General features: G+C 40.0%; 1 protein-coding gene across 8 annotated transcripts; it reads right to left on the bottom strand.

Moving 5' to 3' along the window:
- Window positions 1-600: 600 nt before the first annotated feature.
- On the bottom strand, window positions 601-19,922 carry TTLL1 (TTL family tubulin polyglutamylase complex subunit L1). 8 transcript variants are annotated; one of them, XM_085049001.1, is made up of 13 exons: window positions 19,582-19,922; window positions 18,616-18,767; window positions 15,471-15,554; window positions 14,995-15,197; window positions 13,835-13,967; window positions 12,416-12,624; window positions 10,986-11,166; window positions 9,775-9,909; window positions 9,509-9,617; window positions 6,393-6,536; window positions 4,579-4,665; window positions 3,302-3,465; window positions 601-1,760 (listed from the first exon to the last, which is right to left on the bottom strand). In XM_085049001.1, exons 5-13 carry the CDS (start codon window positions 13,945-13,947, stop codon window positions 1,631-1,633), a joined length of 1,272 nt encoding a protein of 423 aa, XP_084905127.1. In that variant the 5' UTR covers window positions 13,948-13,967; window positions 14,995-15,197; window positions 15,471-15,554; window positions 18,616-18,767; window positions 19,582-19,922; the 3' UTR covers window positions 601-1,630. The 8 variants fall into 8 exon arrangements, with proteins under 8 accessions (XP_084905127.1, XP_084905124.1, XP_084905128.1 ...); XM_085048998.1 differs by lacking the exon at window positions 14,995-15,197 and having other exon boundaries at window positions 19,582-19,921; XM_085049002.1 differs by lacking the exons at window positions 18,616-18,767; window positions 19,582-19,922 and adding an exon at window positions 17,237-17,363.
- Between the last annotated feature and the right edge of the window lie 547 nt (window positions 19,923-20,469).

The raw sequence follows: 20,469 nt of genomic DNA, 5'->3' as shown, positions 1-20,469 counted from the left end.
ACAAACAAAAAAGCCCAAACAGAAAACCCCAACTCCAAAATATGAGACCCAGAATTTAGGTGAGCTTTACTGTCCTGCAGTGATCATCTTGACTTAGCCTTACTTATTTCAAGAGCCAACTAGAATATGCTTTTGTGGAGGCCAGGGAGAAGATTCAAGCCTGATGAAGAGAGAATCAGTTAGATTTTAACAAAATTATATAAGATTAATGAAGATTACGACTCAATCTACACATTTCATTCCTTATTGCAAAGATAAAACTCAGATTCTGTGTAAGGATATTGATCAGCCCAGCCCACATCTGCCCTCCCTCCTCAACACAAGCTGCTCTTGCCAGACAGTGTTCAACTGTCCCAAAGACCAGTTTGCTGCCCTCTTCTACAAGGACCTTCCAAAGCAGGCAAAGTGGTGCAGTTGCAGATGGTCTTGTTTAGGTGTTCAAGAAACTAAACTTTTGGGAGAGTTTAACTTTACTAAAAAAATTTAAAAAAAAAAAAGGAGGGAGGGAGAGAGAAGGAGAATAAAACCAACCAGTGCACATTACTGTTTATAAATAACCACCCAATATCTGGTGGAAAGTCAAGTGGAAACAACAGCCAATCACAGACCCAACTAGTTTATTTATATGCTATGCTGTTAGAAGATTGAAAAACCCATTTTTATCTTTTGCTCTATATGTTTTGGTAGCTAATCATCACAACTGTTGTTATCATAGCTACCAGAAATAGCTTGCCATGTGCAACAGTATTTTTCTTAAAGTGTACATAAAATATACAAAAATATACAGAGATTTGACTTATATACATGCATAAATACACTGAGAGATTCTGGTGCAAATAAAGATTTATCATCAGCTTCAAGCAATGAGATTTATCACAGTATCTGGCTGTTCTGTCTGATTTCCACAGATGTGCACTCTCTCAAAATAAAAATTAATGGCTAGTGAAATAGTCCATCAATATACCATTGAAACACTCCCTCAGTCCATCAAGCTTCCTACCTTTAAAGTGTTAGCAGCTCAGAACACTTAAAGGAAATAAAAACACCCCAACCCTCAGCATATAAAGACTTGCTTTTCAATTTGTTAATCCTGGTTATAAATCATTAGCTGCATTAACTGACAACAGCCTCAAGTACATGTACTGCTAGTTTTTTTCCAGTTGCTCTTCTTTTACTACAAGAATCTGAACCATCATTGTGAAAATATTAACACTTACCTCTATCACCCTTTTACAGAAACCACAGCTCATTTATTATAGGCAGGAAAGGACAGGCTACTATAGGAAATAAATACTATCCAGAACAGCAAGGATTTTCGTTCAGAATGCGTATTTTGAGTTGTCACCTTTACAAAGAAAGTTCTTAATAATTATTGAGACAGTATTTATACAAATTATATAAACATAATTGTATATACATACACACTCTGTATGTATTGTTGTAATAATAATCAGGTCAGTATACGCCCAGTCCAGTTCCTAGGTTTTGAGTGTTTGTTTCACTTTTCAAAGGTTGTATTGTGTTCTTTAGTATTTCCTACATGCAACATAGCAAAACATAGCAATTTGTCCTAAAACTGCAAGTTATTCTTGATGTCTTCCTACCAAGAGTGCAGCTGTTTTTTCTGTCATCACTTCCAGGTGGTCAGTACAGGCTTTCCTGAATCTCTTGCACGACTTCCTTTGACCCCAGTGGATTGCCCAGGACGACCCCGCAGCTCACGATCAGGCCCATCGCTCTGCGCCATCTCCTCATCGTACCTGGAGACGAGAAAATGCCTTCAGTGCCTCATCCTGCTACACAAACTACAGTGGGTCCTCTAGATTCTAGTTGTCTATTCTGTTTTGCTTACTGTCTAGAACTGGAGTTTAATACAAGCTGTTCTACACACAGCTGTATGCATGCATAGTATGACATGCAGCTGTGATCCTGTGAAATATGTGTGATTTTACAATACAGATCATCTGAAATACCTTCAGCCACTGTTTGAAAGAAACAAGTCATCTGGCAGCTTTAGTTAAACTCCTGAGTTTGTGAAATTTCATGCTTGGGAAATTTCCCCTGTACTTATGCAGGTCTGTGGTTAAGCAGAACATCAGACTGCTGCCAGTTTAAATAACTCCTGAGCTGTTGCTTCAAAGAGAGGATTGTTAGCTGCAGTGCTAAAACTCTACTGTTGCATCAGAGAGTGAGAAGGGAAAGAATGAACTAAACAGCCATGTGATCAAATAAAATGCATTTGATGACACGTATTTGGTAACACTTAACCACAGTGATGAGTAGTTCTGTAAATATCTAAATCCATTATAGCCTCAGATAACCTCAGTATATATTGACCTTTCAGCTATTAGGCAAATTCCAAGCACAATTTGGCTGTAGATAGGTAATTATAATTAACAAAAGATAATGCTATAGTATTTTGTAGAACAATCATAATATATACTTAGTCATACTGTCTCATAGGTGTTCACAGCTACCATGTATGTAACATTCATTAAAACTTAAATCCTAGCTCAGACCACTTATATTCAACTGAGTATATTAGTATATAGAAAGAGTATTTCAAATTAGTATGAACTAGTGGATCAGCTATGTACATAAAGTGCATTTCTGACATACTGAGCAATTGCACCACCAGTGCTAGAGAACCGATCCAAAAATTTTCTCAAAAAAGATGAGAAACTGTATTGGCAACAAGGTATTTAAATCAGTGTTCTTCTGCCTAAGACCAATCAATCCTAGATAAATCTTGCAGACACTCCAGTATAAAAATCTCAGCTTCCTTCACTTATCTCCTCATAATACAGACCAAGGAATTTAAAAATATCTGACAACTTCATTATTTATTTATTTATTATTACATTCATGAATTACAGGACTCAAGAGGCATTATTTCTATGAACTGAAATTTTGTATCAAATAACTTTTAAACCAGAACTAACTATTTTAATGGTTTAAGTACCATCTATATATCGCCCTAAATGTAATTAAAGTTCTGCACGTGTAGAAGACAAACATTCTCTTTGGCTCTGTCCCTCAATTCTAGCTGCTGCAAGATCAGGAGGTGCAAGCAGGGGCTTATCAGACAACATTCTCTCTGGACATGAGGCAAGAGAACTCTGCTTTAATGCACTCCCACCTCCAATGTTGCTATTGCAGCTCCAAAGAAATGAAGTGGCACTTTGTGCCCCTTTTTCACATCAGAATGAAGTTCACCTTATCTTTTTGGTCTACATTACACATCAAAAAATGAGGTGACAGAAAAACAGGTGCCTTTATCTAAACCATTTCTAATACTTACAAGACTTCATAATTGCCCAGAACCTCTTTTGGTGGAGATTTATTCCATTTGCAGTCGGGGATTTCCCCATTAGGCACAGCAATGTTGAGTGTGTCATTAATAAGATTATACTTCAAGATGCGATCATTAGCAGTGCTGGAAGTAAGAGAAGGGGAAGCATTAACCTACAAAAGGAAAAAACAGTCAGAGTCAGGTTTTGGAGTGGTGTATAGTTCTCCATACAGCATGAGTGATGACTGTGTGTACCACAAGGGAAATTGAGACTTGTTGTCTCAAAGCACATCTTTCAGTTCCTCAGGCACTAGAAGGAATTCCCCACTGGGCATTTTTCTTTTTACTTAGACAGGAAAGTACCATACAGTTAAGTGTCTGCAGTGTCAGCCTGAAGATTTTTGTTGAGATGAGATTCACCAGGGTGAATCAGACAAGACAGAATTTTTGGTTAATTTGCTGTTTACATGCACATTTGAGTGCTTAAAATTTGCCCAGTTTCCATGAACAGCTGTTATACACAGAAATCTGGGGCTCTCTTCTAGGTAAACAAGTTTTATTTAAGTTCTTTTCTGAGCTCTCCCCTGTTAAATTGAGAGCTGGAGAGTGCTGTCTATTCAAAGCACTACATTGTACCTTGTTTTAATTAAATGTGGGATTCACTTAACATATCTTTGTTCCACATTTATTTTGGAGAAGTGGTATCAGAACAAAAAACAAGATTTTTTTTAATGAAGTACACTTTTAATTTGATTGAGAAGGAAGAGGGACAGATAAAATTTATAGTGAAGGTACAGATCTAAAGTTAATACCCTAAAGAGATATTTAGGTAAAAAATAAAAAAGCTTTCCAAATATCCAAATTATGCTTTGTGTTCCCCCTTTTGTTTCCTCTCAACCTATAAAATTAAGGCCATGGCAGCATTTAAAAGTTAAATTTGATGTTATCCTCCGTCAAGTCAATCCCCATTTTCCAGCTACTGATACAGTGTTTAACAGGGATGCTAACATTCAGACTGCCCTGAAGTGCAATTGTATGGATTCACTGGATTTAGGAGACAAAGCAGAAAGCCACAAACAAATAGAAACAGCAAACAAATAGGAAAGAAAAGCACGTGCTAGCCTGGTTATCACACGACCTCTCTTACTTTCCAACATTTTTCTTAATCCACTTACCCCATAAACAAAAAACATTGTTTAAAAGGAGGAAAGACTGCATTGAAATCTACTTCGTTTCATTCTGCGAAATGAGAAGGAAGTTTTTTCCTTTATTTTATATAACTTTACCTCAATCAGCCAGGGCTTAAGCTTGTCATCAATGATAATGTCATATCCGTAACACTCAAAGCAGTGTTTATCGTTATTCATTACAGGCTGGGAAAAAAATAAAAAAAAAAGAAAGAAGACAGTAATACGTATTAAAATCAACTATTCAGTAAATGACCTAAATACACACTTTCTTTGCCAGAAATCATATGTGATGACATTATGAATCTTCTACAACACCTTCCAGTGTTTCAACTCAAATATAAGTTTGGTAACTAGCAGGTTCAGGATTGCCTCTTTTTTTCCAAGTTTTATGTAAGTATTTCAGGACTAATAATTGCACTCATGCCAAGTATTAAGTTACACTAATTTCCCATTACGTTTCCTGTGTGAAAATAAGTGTTTTCATACTTTGCAAAAGTAACAGCAGTATTTAAAGGAGAAAACAAAATTTTGAAAATTTACAGCTTCACATAATTGTGAATTCTTTAAACTTTGGAAAAACCAGACTTATTCAAAGACGTTTCTTTTATTCTGCTGCTGTAACTATGCAGAAATCTTAGGCCAAACAATTACAAGATATATTTTTTTCATTATAATTAGCTCAAGGTAACTATAACCCCAGAACCAAGAGAGACCAAAAATCAAGTTGTGCTTAGATGCACTTTCTCTAGAGAACCAGTAGCTTTCCAGCATCTGCTAAACATTTGCAAGTATGCATGGGCATGGGAAGACTTTTCTTCTATGTGAATCTCATTAGATCTTTTAGAGAAAACTTTGTAAAAGGTTTGTAAGATGTTTTCTCCTGGACTAATAAGGAAAGCTCTTCATTTCTTCAGCGACTGAAAGAGGGAAGCAGGAGCAAGAATCTCATTACATGTGCCATTGTCAGAAAGAGAAAAAACAAATTTCATGCTCAATCATTCTCAACACTTTTCCTTTTTTAAGGTTCTGCTAACATTTGATTATACCCCTTCTCTCTCCCAGCTATTTTCAAATACAATTGCACAGCAGAGGCCAGGTTAAGCCATGCTTCCCCATCTCCTCCTAATCCTAGCTGCATGACCTTGTCCCTGTCTCATGCTGATTCTGGTGTTCATCTGGTCCTTCAATGACTCAGCTTATCTCCCTGGCAGAACACTAAGCCATCAATACAGCAAGGTAGTAATTGTCAGTTCACAAGTGAGCTGATTCAGCTCTAAATGGTGCCAGGACCAGCCCAAAAGAGATGACAAGATGATGTACTTGGGACCAGGAGAGTCCTTGGCAACAGGAGCTCCTTCAGTTACCCCAGCTGACCCACACAGTGATACCTGCCCTGTGATGGGCTCATGGCCTATCACCCAAACACTGAAAAGTCACTCAAGCAGCGGACTGGCTGCTGCAGATAACTCCTTGACTTGTGTATAAAAGAGGTGAAAGTACATTATGTAACTCTGATGAGCCTTAGGTTTTGTTTGATAAATTGTCCTCTAGAGATTACTTTTTCTTTGACACACTTGTTATTGCTGGAATGACATCATACATTTTGGCAGAACTTAATACTATTCACAAGGGCAGTATCAAGTCATATTAAATAGTTCACAAAGCCCTCAAGAGATTTATTCACTCCTTCAAATATCCACAGATAACTCAACCCACTCACCCACCCAAGATTCAGTTCCCTCATCTCAAAGAAATAAAGGGATAACAGAACTGTAGAAATCAGCATCAACACCACCACTCAAAGAGCAGAAAACAGATGTATGGGTTTTAATGGCAAGCTCACTTCCATGGTTAGGGGAAGCCTGCAGCTGGAATGCTATCGCTGGCAGCATTCCAGGAACAGTACTCACCGCAACAGCCTTCAGAGACTGCACAATTATCCAGTGGATTTCATCAAATAATTTGTTGGTGACTTCCTTTCCACGGGTGCTCTCTAGATACAGGCGTAAGTTACTCACTGTCCACTTGCCTCCATGGATGTGGTTGTAATCATCCTGAAGAGTTAAAGGAGTTCACTCAGTCTAAGATTTTGAAGTTGTTCAGCAGGCTTTTTTCATTCCCACAAAAGTCCCCTTATACGTACAAGTACTGCTCTAAAAACAAAGCTGGCTAATTGTTCTTGCAGCTTTATGAGGACTTCAGCTTTTAACTGCCCTCTACATAGAGAACTGCTTTTATTATAGCTGTAATATGCTTGCACCACACACTGTAAATCAAGTAATCAATCTTTCTTACAAGAAAAAAATGAGTACTTCGACAGCTTTATAGCAAATGAGCTGTGGTTTGGAAATACAAGTTTTAAAATGTGAAAGGAAAGAACTGAATGTTTTCCTCCTCTGGGGATAAGGAAAAGACAATTAATGAGCAATAGCAGAATTTCACTGAAGTTAGCTGCTGTAAAATGCAGCGCTTGAAAGGGCTTGTCTGTGTTTATTCATTTAAAATACAACTTGTCTGCTCCCCAGTATCTTTTTAATAGTGCTACTGGTAACAGTTACATTCAAGAACACAGTGAAATGACACCTGAATTGTTTTTAAAAATTAAATTTTGCAAGTAATTCAGTACAAAAACCCACTAAGTGTTACTGAAACTGAGCAGGGGAAAACAGGAGGTTACCTTATGCTGTCTTTTCAAAGGCTATCAAGGCTCTGTGTTATTTCTCTTTAAATGGAAAGAGCAAAGCAAGGGTAGTTCATACTGATGGAAAAGCACATGTTCAGCCCTCAAGTAAAACTTAGGACAAATGCTTTGTCCCTTTATAAAGATTCTCCTCAGAGCATTTCTGAGAATTAATAATTGTATGCCTGCTAAATTATAAAACACAGGATGTATAGAGCAGAAAAAGTTTATCAGAAGAAAAAATTCTGTCATCCTCTAGGACAAGGTCAGAGATGTTATCTACCTTATCATTACGCTTTTTCCTACAGCTCCCCCATTAGTAAATTTGGAAAACTGGACTGTACAAATAAAGACCTGAAACATGGTTTCCGGGATTTGCTCCATGGAAAAAATGTCTTGAGACCAGATTCCAGCAAGGGGATAGAGATCAAAGTTTCAACCCTCTTTGCCCTTCAGAACGAGTACTCAAATCAAAACAGATTGTACTGGGTAGAGCTTTACACAGCCACAGTTGTTTTTTAATTAAAGATATTAGAACAAAGTGAAAATAACTAAGTATTATTGTTTTGTTTGTATTACAGCGTAGTGAATAATGGCTTAGAACTGTATTTTCTAGCATCTAATCATAATTTTTATAAATTATTGACAGCTCAAATTAGGTACAGTTTTAGAAGACTAAAACTGTAGTCTAAATGCCTCCAAAGTTACAGGCACATCTAAAACAGGAGAACAAATAGGATGGATAGCATAGCTTTACATTTAACTTCTCTTATGCCCTTCTGCAAAACTGAACAGGTATCAGTGGTTTACCATTTATAAAAAGCTTTTCAAATATTCTAGTAATGATTCCACATTTTTAGGCTGCTACTTCTATATCCATTTCTGTTGTCCTTTATTCTAAGTGACTTCACCACCACGTTCACTTCTCTTATTTGGGAAAAATCTTGAAGGCCATTCTTTTACTGGTAGAGAATATGTGAATAATAACCAGACCAGCAATGTACCACATGCCTCACATCTTCACTGCCACTGGCAACAGCACCAGTATTTATTCTCCAACTTGTATGTGACCTGCTTTCACCATAAGTAATTCTAAGTGTACACTGTCATAATGTGTGTAAAGAACTTGACATGTCAGCACCTGAGCAATAAAATGTTTGTAACAGTGAAAAAGACCATATTTGAACACTTACCCTGGTTTATAACTACCAACATTATCATTCACATTCTTGGTACAGCAACATCCAGATAAGAACAGTTCTGCTACACTGCACATCTTATGGAAAAGTAGCAGAGAAGGCACATCAAGCAAGGTTGCAGTTTAAGATATATTGCATATACCTTGTGTATGAGTGCATATGTATATTCATATAAATATAATCAGGAGCGCCTGTGTGTTTATGTCCTTACATACTTATTTTCCATACCATTAAGATAAAACTTATGGCATTGGGGAGTGCAACAATAGAGTTTTAATTACTGTACCAGAGGCATGGTTTGTACATCAGAGACATCCGTTAAAAACACCAAAAGGACAATCACTATCAAGTGTCTTCCCTGAAGGAACACGGCTTGGGCAGTGGCAGCTTATCCCCAGCTGTCCCTGTCACCCCTGCCCCACTAACCTTCCCTCCTCACTGCCAAACTTCAGCCTACTTTGACCTAAGGAAGTGCTGTCAAGGCCCTCATATTTCCACATGAGTATCACCAGCAAATTACAAGACAGAGCTGTTCTGCAGGCAGAGCTCCATCTTTGTCCATGCAAGAGGAAGCCACCAGATGGCCAGGCAGCACTTATTTATCTCAAGCTGGCAACTGCACATTCCCTTTCTTTTCCACAGAAGGAAGGCAGGGACAGGATGTTGGGGAAACACTGGAAGAAGCTGGAAAGTCTTGTGATGATTAAGTGCTGGAAATAAGAAACTGAATTAACTACATGTCAGAAAGAGAGAGGGAAGGGGAGACAAGGAAGGAGCTATTAAGCCACTATTATAAAGTACATACCCACATGATCCAAGCTCATTAATTGCACTGCTCAATTCCTAGGTGAGTTTATTGGTCTTTAAATGAGACTTGAGGAACTCCCCTGCTCTTAGCTTCCATAAGTCAATACTGAAAATATCACACTCTGCTAGAGAGCTGCAACTCATTACCTTGCACACTTTTGATCTGTGGTTTTCTAAAATTTCTAAATTCTGCATTTTTTTTATTTGTAAGTGAAAGTTGAAGTATTTTAATTGTGAGATGATGAAGAGTATGACAAAACCCTTTTCTTCTGAGTTTTTGGGACAATTTAAGAAAATCAGTCTTGCTACAAAAGAGCATCTAAGAGCTCAGTACACTTACCCCATGTTTCTGAATGGCAACATTTGTAAGATGCACAAACATGTTATCCAGTTCACTTGTACTTGGTGTATATTTGACTGTGCAAAAGCGGCAAAATCCAAGTTTATACCTTAAATGCAAAAAAAAAGAAAGGACATAAAATGTGTTAAAACCCTATAAAAAAGTGGGAATCCTAGGATACCATGTACAGGTTAAACTTCTTTGTGCAACATGCACAACATTATTTTGACCACATCAAAACAAAATATAAATACACACAATCTTACATGTAACATCTCAGGGGACGATAGGTAGACACCAAAACATACAGACGAAGATCAAATTTCTTTCCACCAATCAGTAAGGGATTGTTGATGTAGAGTGAAATCACATAGGCTTCTTTGGAAGACTGAGACACAAACCTGAAAAACACAAATCACATCTCACAATATGACAATTGCAACAATACAATCCCTGAAGTCTTTTTCTTCTTTAGAAGCGTTCTGTAAATTTTGAATTGACTGAAATCTTGTGTCTTTTAGACAATGTATAAGGTTGTGGTGGTTAATAATAAACACTTGACATCAGGCTTTACATACCAAAAAAAAGTTGAAAATACTGTACAGATGACCAAGATCAATTAACCATTTAAATTCACACAGCAGCTGAGCAAGCCACTGAGCAAGAATGCATCTCTGCCAGCCAGCCTTTTTTTCCTTCAAGAGGATTTAGAGCTTGGCAAGGGTCAGACAAGCAAAAAAAATACGTAGTGCATTTCCTTCCTTATTCAAGGTCTTGTACTGCTGGAATATTTGCATTTGTGTTTGGTGCACAATTGCAAACCACTGTGAAAAGTTAATATAAGTTTCAAATTGTGACATTCTTTGGATTACAAGTCAAATGGGGGGAAAAATACTCAAGTGATATTCAGCCAGTCACGTGATCACAGGGAAAAACTTAACATTAGTTGTGTCATCAAAACTTCTGGTCAGAGAAAATCACAGATTGATAACCTGTTTCATCTATTTGGAAGGAGCTCATAAACATGGCATGTATTACTCTGTGTTCCAAAAGGAAAATGCATTTATTTCATATAAATGCATTCTTTCTTTGTACTAATTTAAAAAGTTATTTAATATAGACGAAGCTATTATTGAAATTGCTGAGGGGAAGATTTTTCTCTTGCCTCTCGTTATTTAATACTGTGAAGCAGAACATTTTCTTTCTATGCAAGTTTTTCCCCAACAACACTGAAGGTGTTTTTACAAAGAATATTAACTGAACAGCTCTGTGCACCTCCTCACACCAAAAAAGTCGTATTATAACCTGTTGAGGGAGGAAGCCAGATAACACCTGAGATTAAATGCAAACCTAACTATAAAATGACAAAGCAATAATAATGATGGAATATTTTTCCCATGCATCAGACAATTAGCATGTTGATGGAGATCACCTGATTACAGAAAGTACAGTAAAGGGTTAGGTTTTAAGAACTCACGATGACGTTTTGCTGTCTCGAGACCATTTCTTAATTTGGGAGAGTTTATTGATTAAAAATATTCCTTTTCCTTGAGCTTTGCCACAAGGTTTCATAATCCAAGTGCTGGAGGGATTCTTTCTGAATTCTTCAACAAAGAGATTATAGTCGGCAGGAAGCATAAAAGTCACAGGAACAAAGTCTGGGTTAAGGGGGAAAAAAATGGTCCACAATTAGAGACACTGTATCTGATAAAGCTATTGACATACAGAGACTGAAAAAGAAAAATCCTGTATTTTCAGTTTTCCAGTCTGGCATGATCCACCATCATTAAGACTCATGTTGCTTTTTATCTCATTTAAATTCTGTTTTTCACTTAAACAACTGCAAATTGTTGCATGACGCTAACTTCATATTAATAGAGTCTAAATAATGTGAATAGATTTTTTTCTTCCATTTATATGCTGTGAAATTAGAGTATTGGATACCATTCCAACTTAACAATCAAAATTTTTCTCAATTTCCTATGTCAACTTTCACCAGGCCTTATCGTACTCTGTGCAGGCAAAAATCCCCTTTGGATGTATAATTCTTACTTCCATGTAAGCCCCATTATTCTTATTTATTGTATCTTATTGTGACCTCTTACTATTCTTTGCTCCCACACTCAGTTTTATGATGATTACTGAAACCTAAAGAAAAGCGTTTTTCACTTTTTGCTATTAGATTATCTTCTCCTCCAGCTTTACAGAACTGCTTTCTTACACGGATGAAGTGTTTTCATTTCACTTTTCCAAGATGTAACTCAACTCCACATATCCGCATTCTGTTTCACTTTGATGCTTTCTGACCTCCAAATCATCTCTACTTTCCTCATTCCTGACCTATTCTGTGTTTGGTTTTGGGGGTTGGGGTTTTTTGTGGGTTTGTTTTTTTGTCTCTTTTTTTTGGTGGGTTAGTTTGTTTTGGGTTTTTTCTTTTTTTTTTTTTGGTCTGGTTTTCTTTTTATTTTATTTTCTAGCAGTCATTATTTGTTCTCCAACTTCTCCCAAATTTCTCCTCTGAAGTGTTTGTTCATTCAGCTCTGTCCAGAGCCTTTCTGCAAAACTTTATTTTAGCTTTTGCTCCAGTGTAAGATATTAAGACAATGGATTTTCACCTCTGAATTAAAGAAACTGCAACCCTCTCTCATATGAAGTACCAGAGCCCTTTGGTTTCACCACTAATCTAATGGCAAACTGCTTTAACCTCACAATTTTCCCTCTCCAAAATAATTTTTAAGAAACCCCAAATGAATCAAACCCAACAGAGGAACAGAGCATTTCAAGGTAGCCACTTTAATGTCATAACACTCTAGAGGTTCAATATTTCATGCACAAAAAACCTGGTTCAATTCTGGGTTATTGACTACCTAAGAAAAAAGCTGAATGCTGATAATAAGAGCAACATACCCAAATAAATATATTTCCCATTCTCATCCTTTTCTGCAAGAGGACTTCCTTCTTTCTCAAGTTCTTTTCTGTATCGCTTGATATTCTTTACCATCAAATCTTTTCTGGTCAGTTCATAGTGGTTTGGGAAATGATTGACAATTTGGTCATCAGAGAGGCGGTAACCAGTTTCCACACTGAAAACATTTCTGATTGTTTGGACACTCATCCTGAAACCAAAGACAAACATCGAATGATTCCTCTCAAGAAACACACTTCAGAAGGACAAATTAGAAATCTTCTCACTCCAATTCCTTCATCTTTTCTCTCTCTCATTTCTTTTATATTTAATATTTTGCTGTGGTGACAATCCAACATATCCTGAACTCCTATTAACAAAGCAAATGAGATCCTGCAGAAGGTTTAATCAGTCCCTCCACCACTACTGAAATTGGTGCAGGAAGTGAGGACAGGAAGGTGACAAATTGGTCCCACTGGACTCTGGCTTGTTGATAGTCAGGTCAACCCCCAGCAGGGCCAAAAACTTACTGAAGTGCACCCAAATGCTACAGAATCATCTTTCTAAATCTGTTACTCCACACTCTTGAAACTCACCTTTCCTGTTCAAAAAAGCCACAAACCCAACCTCCTACTGGCTGCCGCCTTGCTATTTGGACTATAAAGGAATTCAAACACATGGCTTGAAAACTGGTCAAGAGATCTTAATGAAAAGACCTGTGATCTTTAGTTATATACCAGATGAAAGCGCTGCAGTGACAGAGTCATCAAATCAGTTATCAACTATATTTTTCACAGAAGATAAGAGCAGGGACACAGATGCAAAGAATTTTCCACATTACATGTCTCGCTGTAAAAATTTAAGAATATTTCCTGAATGCCCCCAGTCTGCTACGTTATTATTTCAGGAAGAAAAAAAACCAACAAACCCAAAACAATACAAGCAGTCACACAGCAATTTCCATGAGTATTTCCCCACTCTCCCAACTGCATTCCAAGATCATGAGCAGATTACTAGATTCCTGCCCATTTAAATAATTGGTTCACAGAGGGTACATTTGGCAGCACAAACTGCCATTCTGGTGAATTTGAAAGGAACATCATAAATTGTTTGGTTTATTTCAAGAGAACTGTTGCTGCCTGTTAATGGATTACTGCATTCTAGGACAGCATTTCATGGTCTTACGTAACACAAATATCAAATGAGAAGCTAGATTATTTACTCTCCTCCTTTCACCATACACAATCTTGATCTCATTTCACATTCACTCTCAGTATTGAAATGTTGAATAATTAGCCTGAATATAAATTGTTATCATGAAGGAGAAGGAAAGTAAAGTTTATTACAGAAGTCTGGACACTGATAATAGGGCAAGCCTCCACAACATTGATTAAAGAAATTGGTAATTGTAGCATACTTACCAATAAAAATTCCAGTCTTCATTTTCTGCCACCTGAATCCATCCTCTTTTTTCAAAGTTGTTTATTAGAACAGATTTTTCTATGTCAGTTACCCACTTTACTTTTCCTGCCATGATCCTAAAGCGGAATCAACCTGTTAGCAAAGGAAAGTTTAGAGATGTGAGGTTGAAAATAGGGGAGGATACATGAAAGTTAAAGCAGAAGAAAAGTAGCACCTAGAAAGTCCTTTCACATAAATACATTAATTTAAAAATCAAGGAAAATAACATCTAGGCTCAGACTGAAACCCCAAATTTCTCAGCTGGACAACTGCACACAAGGACACTGGTTACAGGGACTTTTCACACTCCTCAGCCAGCCTACCTTTTATAAACAGACACACAACAAATGTCTTCCCTTAAATACACTACTGACAGAAACCCCTATTGTATACTGGGTAATCTTTGAAGAACCAAGCATGGAGCATAGACATTTTACTGTTTTTACTCAGGAACATACATTTTTGCTTTGTTTTGAAGTAGGAATGCTCATATGGATCACTTGGAGACTGTAGAATAAGAAACCATGATTCCAAGAGCTCTATCAAGAATTAAGATTTGCAGTACCCCAAGGAAGGGAACTACAGTAAGGTGATTGACCTTGCAACTGATATCATCAAACCCTTACAGGAGGATTTCCCCAAATCTCAGGTCATTAGAAGAGCGCTTATAAACTGCACTTCAGCTCCTGACAGCAGATGCCACTTTCTACATTAGACCTCTCACTTGCCCACGTCAGCCTTTTTTTAGGGTCACTTGACCATTTCAGCTGGAAGGGACCTCAGCAAGTCCAGCAGGGTTAGCTATGAGGTCTGGTCAGTTTGCTCAGAGCTTTACCCACCTATTTTATGAAAACCCCAAAGATGGAGATAGCACAGCTTCTCTGGGCATCCCATCTCACAACCTGACTGACCCGATGGGGGGGTTTTCCTCTATACTTTTATTAACATTATTATTTCCCCTACATTTGTTATTATTACTTACATTACTCTCCCAAGAACAAAACTCACCATGCAAAGGAGTGGAAGAGAGCTGGGTTATCACACATACACATTTAACACCATCTACTGCCCCTTCTACACACATTTTTCCATTGAAAGGTAAATAAAAACATAAAATCACCTTTACTAAATGTAGTACTGTAATTAATGAATGTAGTTAATGCAATTTCTGCATGTAACATGTTGGACTGGAATTCAAGGGGTCTTCATTTTCCAGGACTATCTATGGAGATGTACATCTGCCACCAAGCTCAGGCCCCTGCTGTTTCTTTCTGGGAGATACAACCCATATAATCCCACACAGACAATTTATCCTGTCAAATCCTACAAGGCAGAAATGTTTACTATTAAACTGCAATTTAAAAAAGTTTAAGACACACTTATTTTTATTTATGTTGGTAAACCAATCTGAGATCAAGCTTAAACAGAGACAGACAGAAAAGAGTATATGAAGGCTCAGGACTGTCTGCATGCGTGTGCTTTTATACAACACCGATTTCTACAAGGTCATGATCTTTCTCTGGGCCATCCAGATATTACCAGAACAAAAGTAAATAAAGCCATTAATTTATTTGTATTGAAGTTTGCATGACTCACCATCAATGACTCACTAATACCACACACCACCTTGTTATGGTTTTAAAAGGTCAGGGATTAGTCTGCTTGCAATACAATTGTCCCCTGAAAAGGAAATGCATGAAAGGCTACAATAGTATTAACCAACCAATACGTAAACTTTTCAAAAGGCTTTAAAACAATGTTCTTCACATCTCCAAACTACCCCATGAGGTTCACCAAAATTCAGCCCCAACACTATAGCCATTTCTCTGGTACCTGACTCCTTGATCGGTTCACACAGAGGAAGGTGAGTTAAAACTAAACCAAAGCTAAACACTTCTACCTTCTAACACTTCTAACACTTCTACTGAAAATAGCTTCTACCAGAAATAAAAAGAAAAATTACAAGAGTGCACTTCTTTTCCTCTTTTGGGAACTTGAGGCCTTACAGATCCCTCCTGCTACAGGAGGATTGAAAGGATAGCAATACTGAAAATACTGAAAAAAGGATAGCAGACTGAAAATTCTTCCTTGGTTTCTGCAGACAGTTTGATTATCTCAGATGATGTTTAAGCGGCCAGTAAACAGAAAATTCCAATTTTGCATAACTTGATTACTGAAACCCACAAACACTAGGCTGTACCAAAAACTTTCTTACTTTCAAAAATATCATTTTAATACAGTATCGTTTTCTACAGGAATCCTCTAACCTGTAAATCGGTATTCTAGATAACCTGATGAGATTGCACAAAATAACTACACATTCAAACTTCTGGTCAGCTGAGATCCCTAGCTTCACAAAACATCAAAGAAGGCCCAACACAGCCCTAGCCCACATATTTGTAGTAAGTCAAATCCTTCACAGAACACCAGAGCTCCTACTCAAGAGACAGTAGGTATGTGACAGAGGCACAGCAGGCCTGCCACTTCTCCAAAACACTGCCTTCCTCGCCCAAACTGCTCCCAGAGGCAGCAAGGAAATGTAACAAAGCCTGGCAGCAGCCTAACCCAAGGTGAGGCCTCTTGCCCCGGCACAAATTCATGCGCTGAGATCCAAAAGCAGCCAGGTTGGTATCACTACCACAAGCAGCCAGCGGTGCTGATGGCAGATTTTTCATACCGCAAAACACCCCTGAAGCCACGCCGGCAGCACCTGACCCAGCGAGCCCTGCTTCCTTCTAACAGCACAAAATGTAACTGTGCTTCATTATTAATACAATACCATTAAGTTTATTACTGAAAAATCCAGTTCGGCTGATGCGCATATGCCATCGGAGGAGGCCGGGAGGGTTTGCTGCAAGATTCCCAAAGTGTCAGGGGCGAAAAGGAGCTAAAGAGTGAAACAGACACACGGCTGTGTGTGCTGGGCGGTGGGGGATGTTTGGGGAGGGGAGGAGGGATGTGTATGTGTGAGCAGGGGTTTGTGTGGGGTGTGTGGGTGTGGGTGTAGAGTGTGTGTATGTCTGTGTGCGGTGTACGTGTGTATGAGGGGATGCATGTGGGACAGCTATGGGCGTGTGCGGGTGTGGAGGAAGGGGATGGGACTGGGGATGTGTGCGGAGGGCCTGCGGGTGTATGGAGGGGCTGTGGGTGTGCAGAGGGGCTGTGCGTGTATGGAGGGCCTGCGGGTGTATGGAGGGGCTATGGGTGCATGGAGGGGCTATGGGTGCATGGAGGGGCTGCGGGTGTACGGAGGGGCTGCGGGTGTGTGGAGGGGCTGCGGGTGTGTGGAGGGGCTATGGGTGCGTGGAGGGGCTGCCGGGGCATTACGGCCACCCACGACCCGCCCCGCGCCCTGCGCTCACCTGCCGGCGGAGCGCGGCCGCCGCTCCCCTCAGGCCCGGCCGTGCCCGCCCGCCGCCGCCATGGCCCCGCCCGTTCCGGCACCGCCCGGGGCGGGGCTGAGGGGCACCGGCCATGTTGTGCGGGCGGGCCGGGCGGTGACGGACGCGGGTGTGGCCGGGGAGCCTGGCGAGGCCGGCGCTGCTGCTCCCCCAAGGGATAGGGACGTGCTGCAGCTCTGACGGGAAAGCCCCGAAACCCGCCCGGCCACCTCCGCCTTGTCCCTACTGCCTGGAGACGTTGTGATGCTAGGCCTCCGCGGCCTCGGCCTGCCCCATCATCAGGAAACAAGTCCCTAACAAACATCACTTCATGACTAACGGCGGTTTGTCGAAGGCCATCGCTCGACAAAACCTTCTTAGATGTTATCAGAATGCAAAACCCCCGGGGACACTCCGATGCCAAAGCTCAAGTTGGTGTTTGAGCCTGTCAGGTGTTAAAATGTTCATGGCCGTACAGCTTAGGAATAGCTCCTTTTGTACAGATACTGCTCAGAGGAAGCATGCACATTTTCACCCAAAAATTCCATCACAGAACCCCAAGCTGGCTGGGGTTGAAAGGGACCTGAAAACCCATCCAGTCCCACCCCGTGCCACGGGCAGGGACACCTTCCACTATCCCAGGTTGCTCCAAGCTCTGTCCAGCCTGGCCTTGGATACCTGCAGGGATGGGGGAGGTACAGCTTCTCTGGGCACCCTGCGCTCATGACAACATGAGCAACAATTGTAATTCACAGTGAAAGCGCGGTGAGAAAAATAGCACGTAAGAAGTTAGAGGGTTAGCTCCTGTGCAGAGGAGCCAGATGTACACATGCAAAATTCCTTCCAAAAAGAGATGATGTTAAGACACCTGCCGTATGTTAAGGTCACAGACATTTTGTGACAGGCTCAATACAAACCAATAAGGGATTACATAGTGGACTCCAGAGATCTGGAGAGTCTTTGGGGGAGACTGGGTAAGACAAATTACATATAATACTTAATTTGCCTCTGTAAGACAAATTACTCACTAAAAAATAGATACATTAAGACAGTTGCTGAAATAAGCACTTTGCAATGTGTTGGGAGTAGAGCAAATAACTCTGATACTATATAAGATCTATATTTCCTAAGAGCCTTAATTCCCCAAATAATCTGAATAGAATAAATAGGTTTTATGATTTGCCAGGTCATGCTATGGTAATAGGCTGTTTCAAGGACGCAACTACAAGGAAAGAGTTAAATTTAATAATTAATATTACTGGGGTTATTAAATATTCCCTAGTTTAGCTATGAAAGCAGCTGCAAAATGCAGTGTCACGTGCATGGCCACGTGCAGTGGAAATTTCCTAGCACAACAATACCTCTGGCAGCAGAAGAGAGCAGCCTTCTTAGCCTTCTTTCGATTGAGAAGCTACATCTGCCGTGGCAGCTGACAGCAAGAAAAGTGAACCTGAATCTTCTCCTTGCTGTCAATCCTTTTTTGTTCCTGCATCCATCATACCTCAGAGGAAAGCTGAAAAGAAATACCACTTTTTAAATGTTTTATTTCATTAAGGGACAGAAACGGTTTGGGTTTTTTATTTGTTTGGTTTTGGTTTTGGGTTTTGTTTTTTTAATATAAGAGTCTTTTAGCTTAATTTGGCATCCTTGATTGATGTTACAGTTCCATAGTATGAAAAGCTGTTGTTTTGCTCTTTGAAATTTACATTCACAGTATTACATCACAGCTAATAATAGATGTTGTAGTTTTCAGTATTAAGGAATCTTCACTTTGTAACATCATTGTTAAAACACAGGAAGTGGGGGTAATTTGAGAGCAGCTCAGTGATGCTTACTATTATTGTATCAGGAAATGCTGTGGCAGCACGGGTGTGCTATCTCTGTGACAGAAATGACTCCTATGATGACATTTGGGTATTTTATTTTAAGCTTGAGGCAACTCACAAGGTTACCTGTATGTGTAAAAGTCAGCCTGGTTTCAGGAGGGGAACTATTACTGACTTGAAGAAAAGTAAATACAAAAATTGAAAGAACTAAATAGAAGAGAGTCATGGCAAGAAGTGATAGTAAGAGGTTAATTTCCCTTTTATTATACTGTACCTTCGAGGCAATTTTTTTTGTGCTGTGCAAATGTAAACACAGCACAATCCTTGGCATGAGCTGGAAGATAAGCTCTGTCATGTTCATTTTACAGATGAGTAAACCTCTTGTACGGAGCTCGAAGATGAGACAAGGGGGCTTGTACTGCACAGTGCTGAAAGAAGTGGTTTGCATAACACACACACACACACATGCACGCACACACTTTTATGCACACACTTTTGTACCTTTAAAAACTTAGCCATGAAAGTCTTAAGGACACCCCAGCTCCAGGTGGAGTGCTGTATCTATGCTGCTGTTCGGCTTCTCCTGGTGTTTACCTTCACTTAGAGAGATGAAATCATACTATAAATAGAGGGGCAAAGTCCACTCTCAAACATTAACTGGTAAAGTCTCCTGTTTGACATGACAATAAAGCGTGGAGCAATAGGGGGTTTGGTTCTTTAAAGCTCTTTTGCAGTACACTGGGCTCTGCGTGATGGGTGATACTGACTTAATCACAACACTGTTATCACCAGCACAAAAGAAAAACACCGAAAGTCCCATGACCTCACTAAACCTTTTGGGCAAGGCGTCAGTACCGTTTCAGATCTCTCTCTCTTTAACCTCGGTAACTCTGGCTGTGCTGCCAGGGCTTCTCCTGCCCCACACCCTTTTTCCTCACGTACCCTCGAGAGAGTTGGGGATGCAGGTGCCTTAGTCGTTTCTGCTAAACTTAACTAAGAGGAAACCCTGCTCCTCCCTGTTTAAAAGTGAACACCACCACTGCATTTCCAAACCAAAGCCCAGCGCGGGCTCCAGCACGCTCAGTGCTGGAAAAAAACCACACGGGTCCACTTAGAGACAAGGGCAGCCATTTGGAACGGGGCTCCTTCGGCCAAAGGGGTCCGCAGCGCCTGCTCACACCACCTGGCATCTCAATCGGTGCGAGCGCAAGGCTCGTGCAAGCCGGGATGGCCAGGGAGCAGTGGCGTCCCGCGGCCGGGCAGGGGTCCATCCCACGGGACAGGGTCCCGCGGCCGCTGTCCCACCGAGGGGCGGAGCGTGGCAGGGCCATCCCGGCCCAGCGGCTCCCCGCGGGTGCGCACAGCGCCGCCAGCCCCGCTCCCCCCGCC

This window comes from Lichenostomus cassidix, chromosome 1Aa (genome assembly GCF_008360975.1).
Source record: "Lichenostomus cassidix isolate B80296 chromosome 1Aa, HeHo_3.0, whole genome shotgun sequence".
NCBI classification, from domain to species: Eukaryota; Metazoa; Chordata; class Aves; order Passeriformes; family Meliphagidae; genus Lichenostomus; species Lichenostomus cassidix.
Note: the sequence above shows the minus strand (reverse complement) of the source record. Positions and strands in the feature narration are given on the sequence as shown.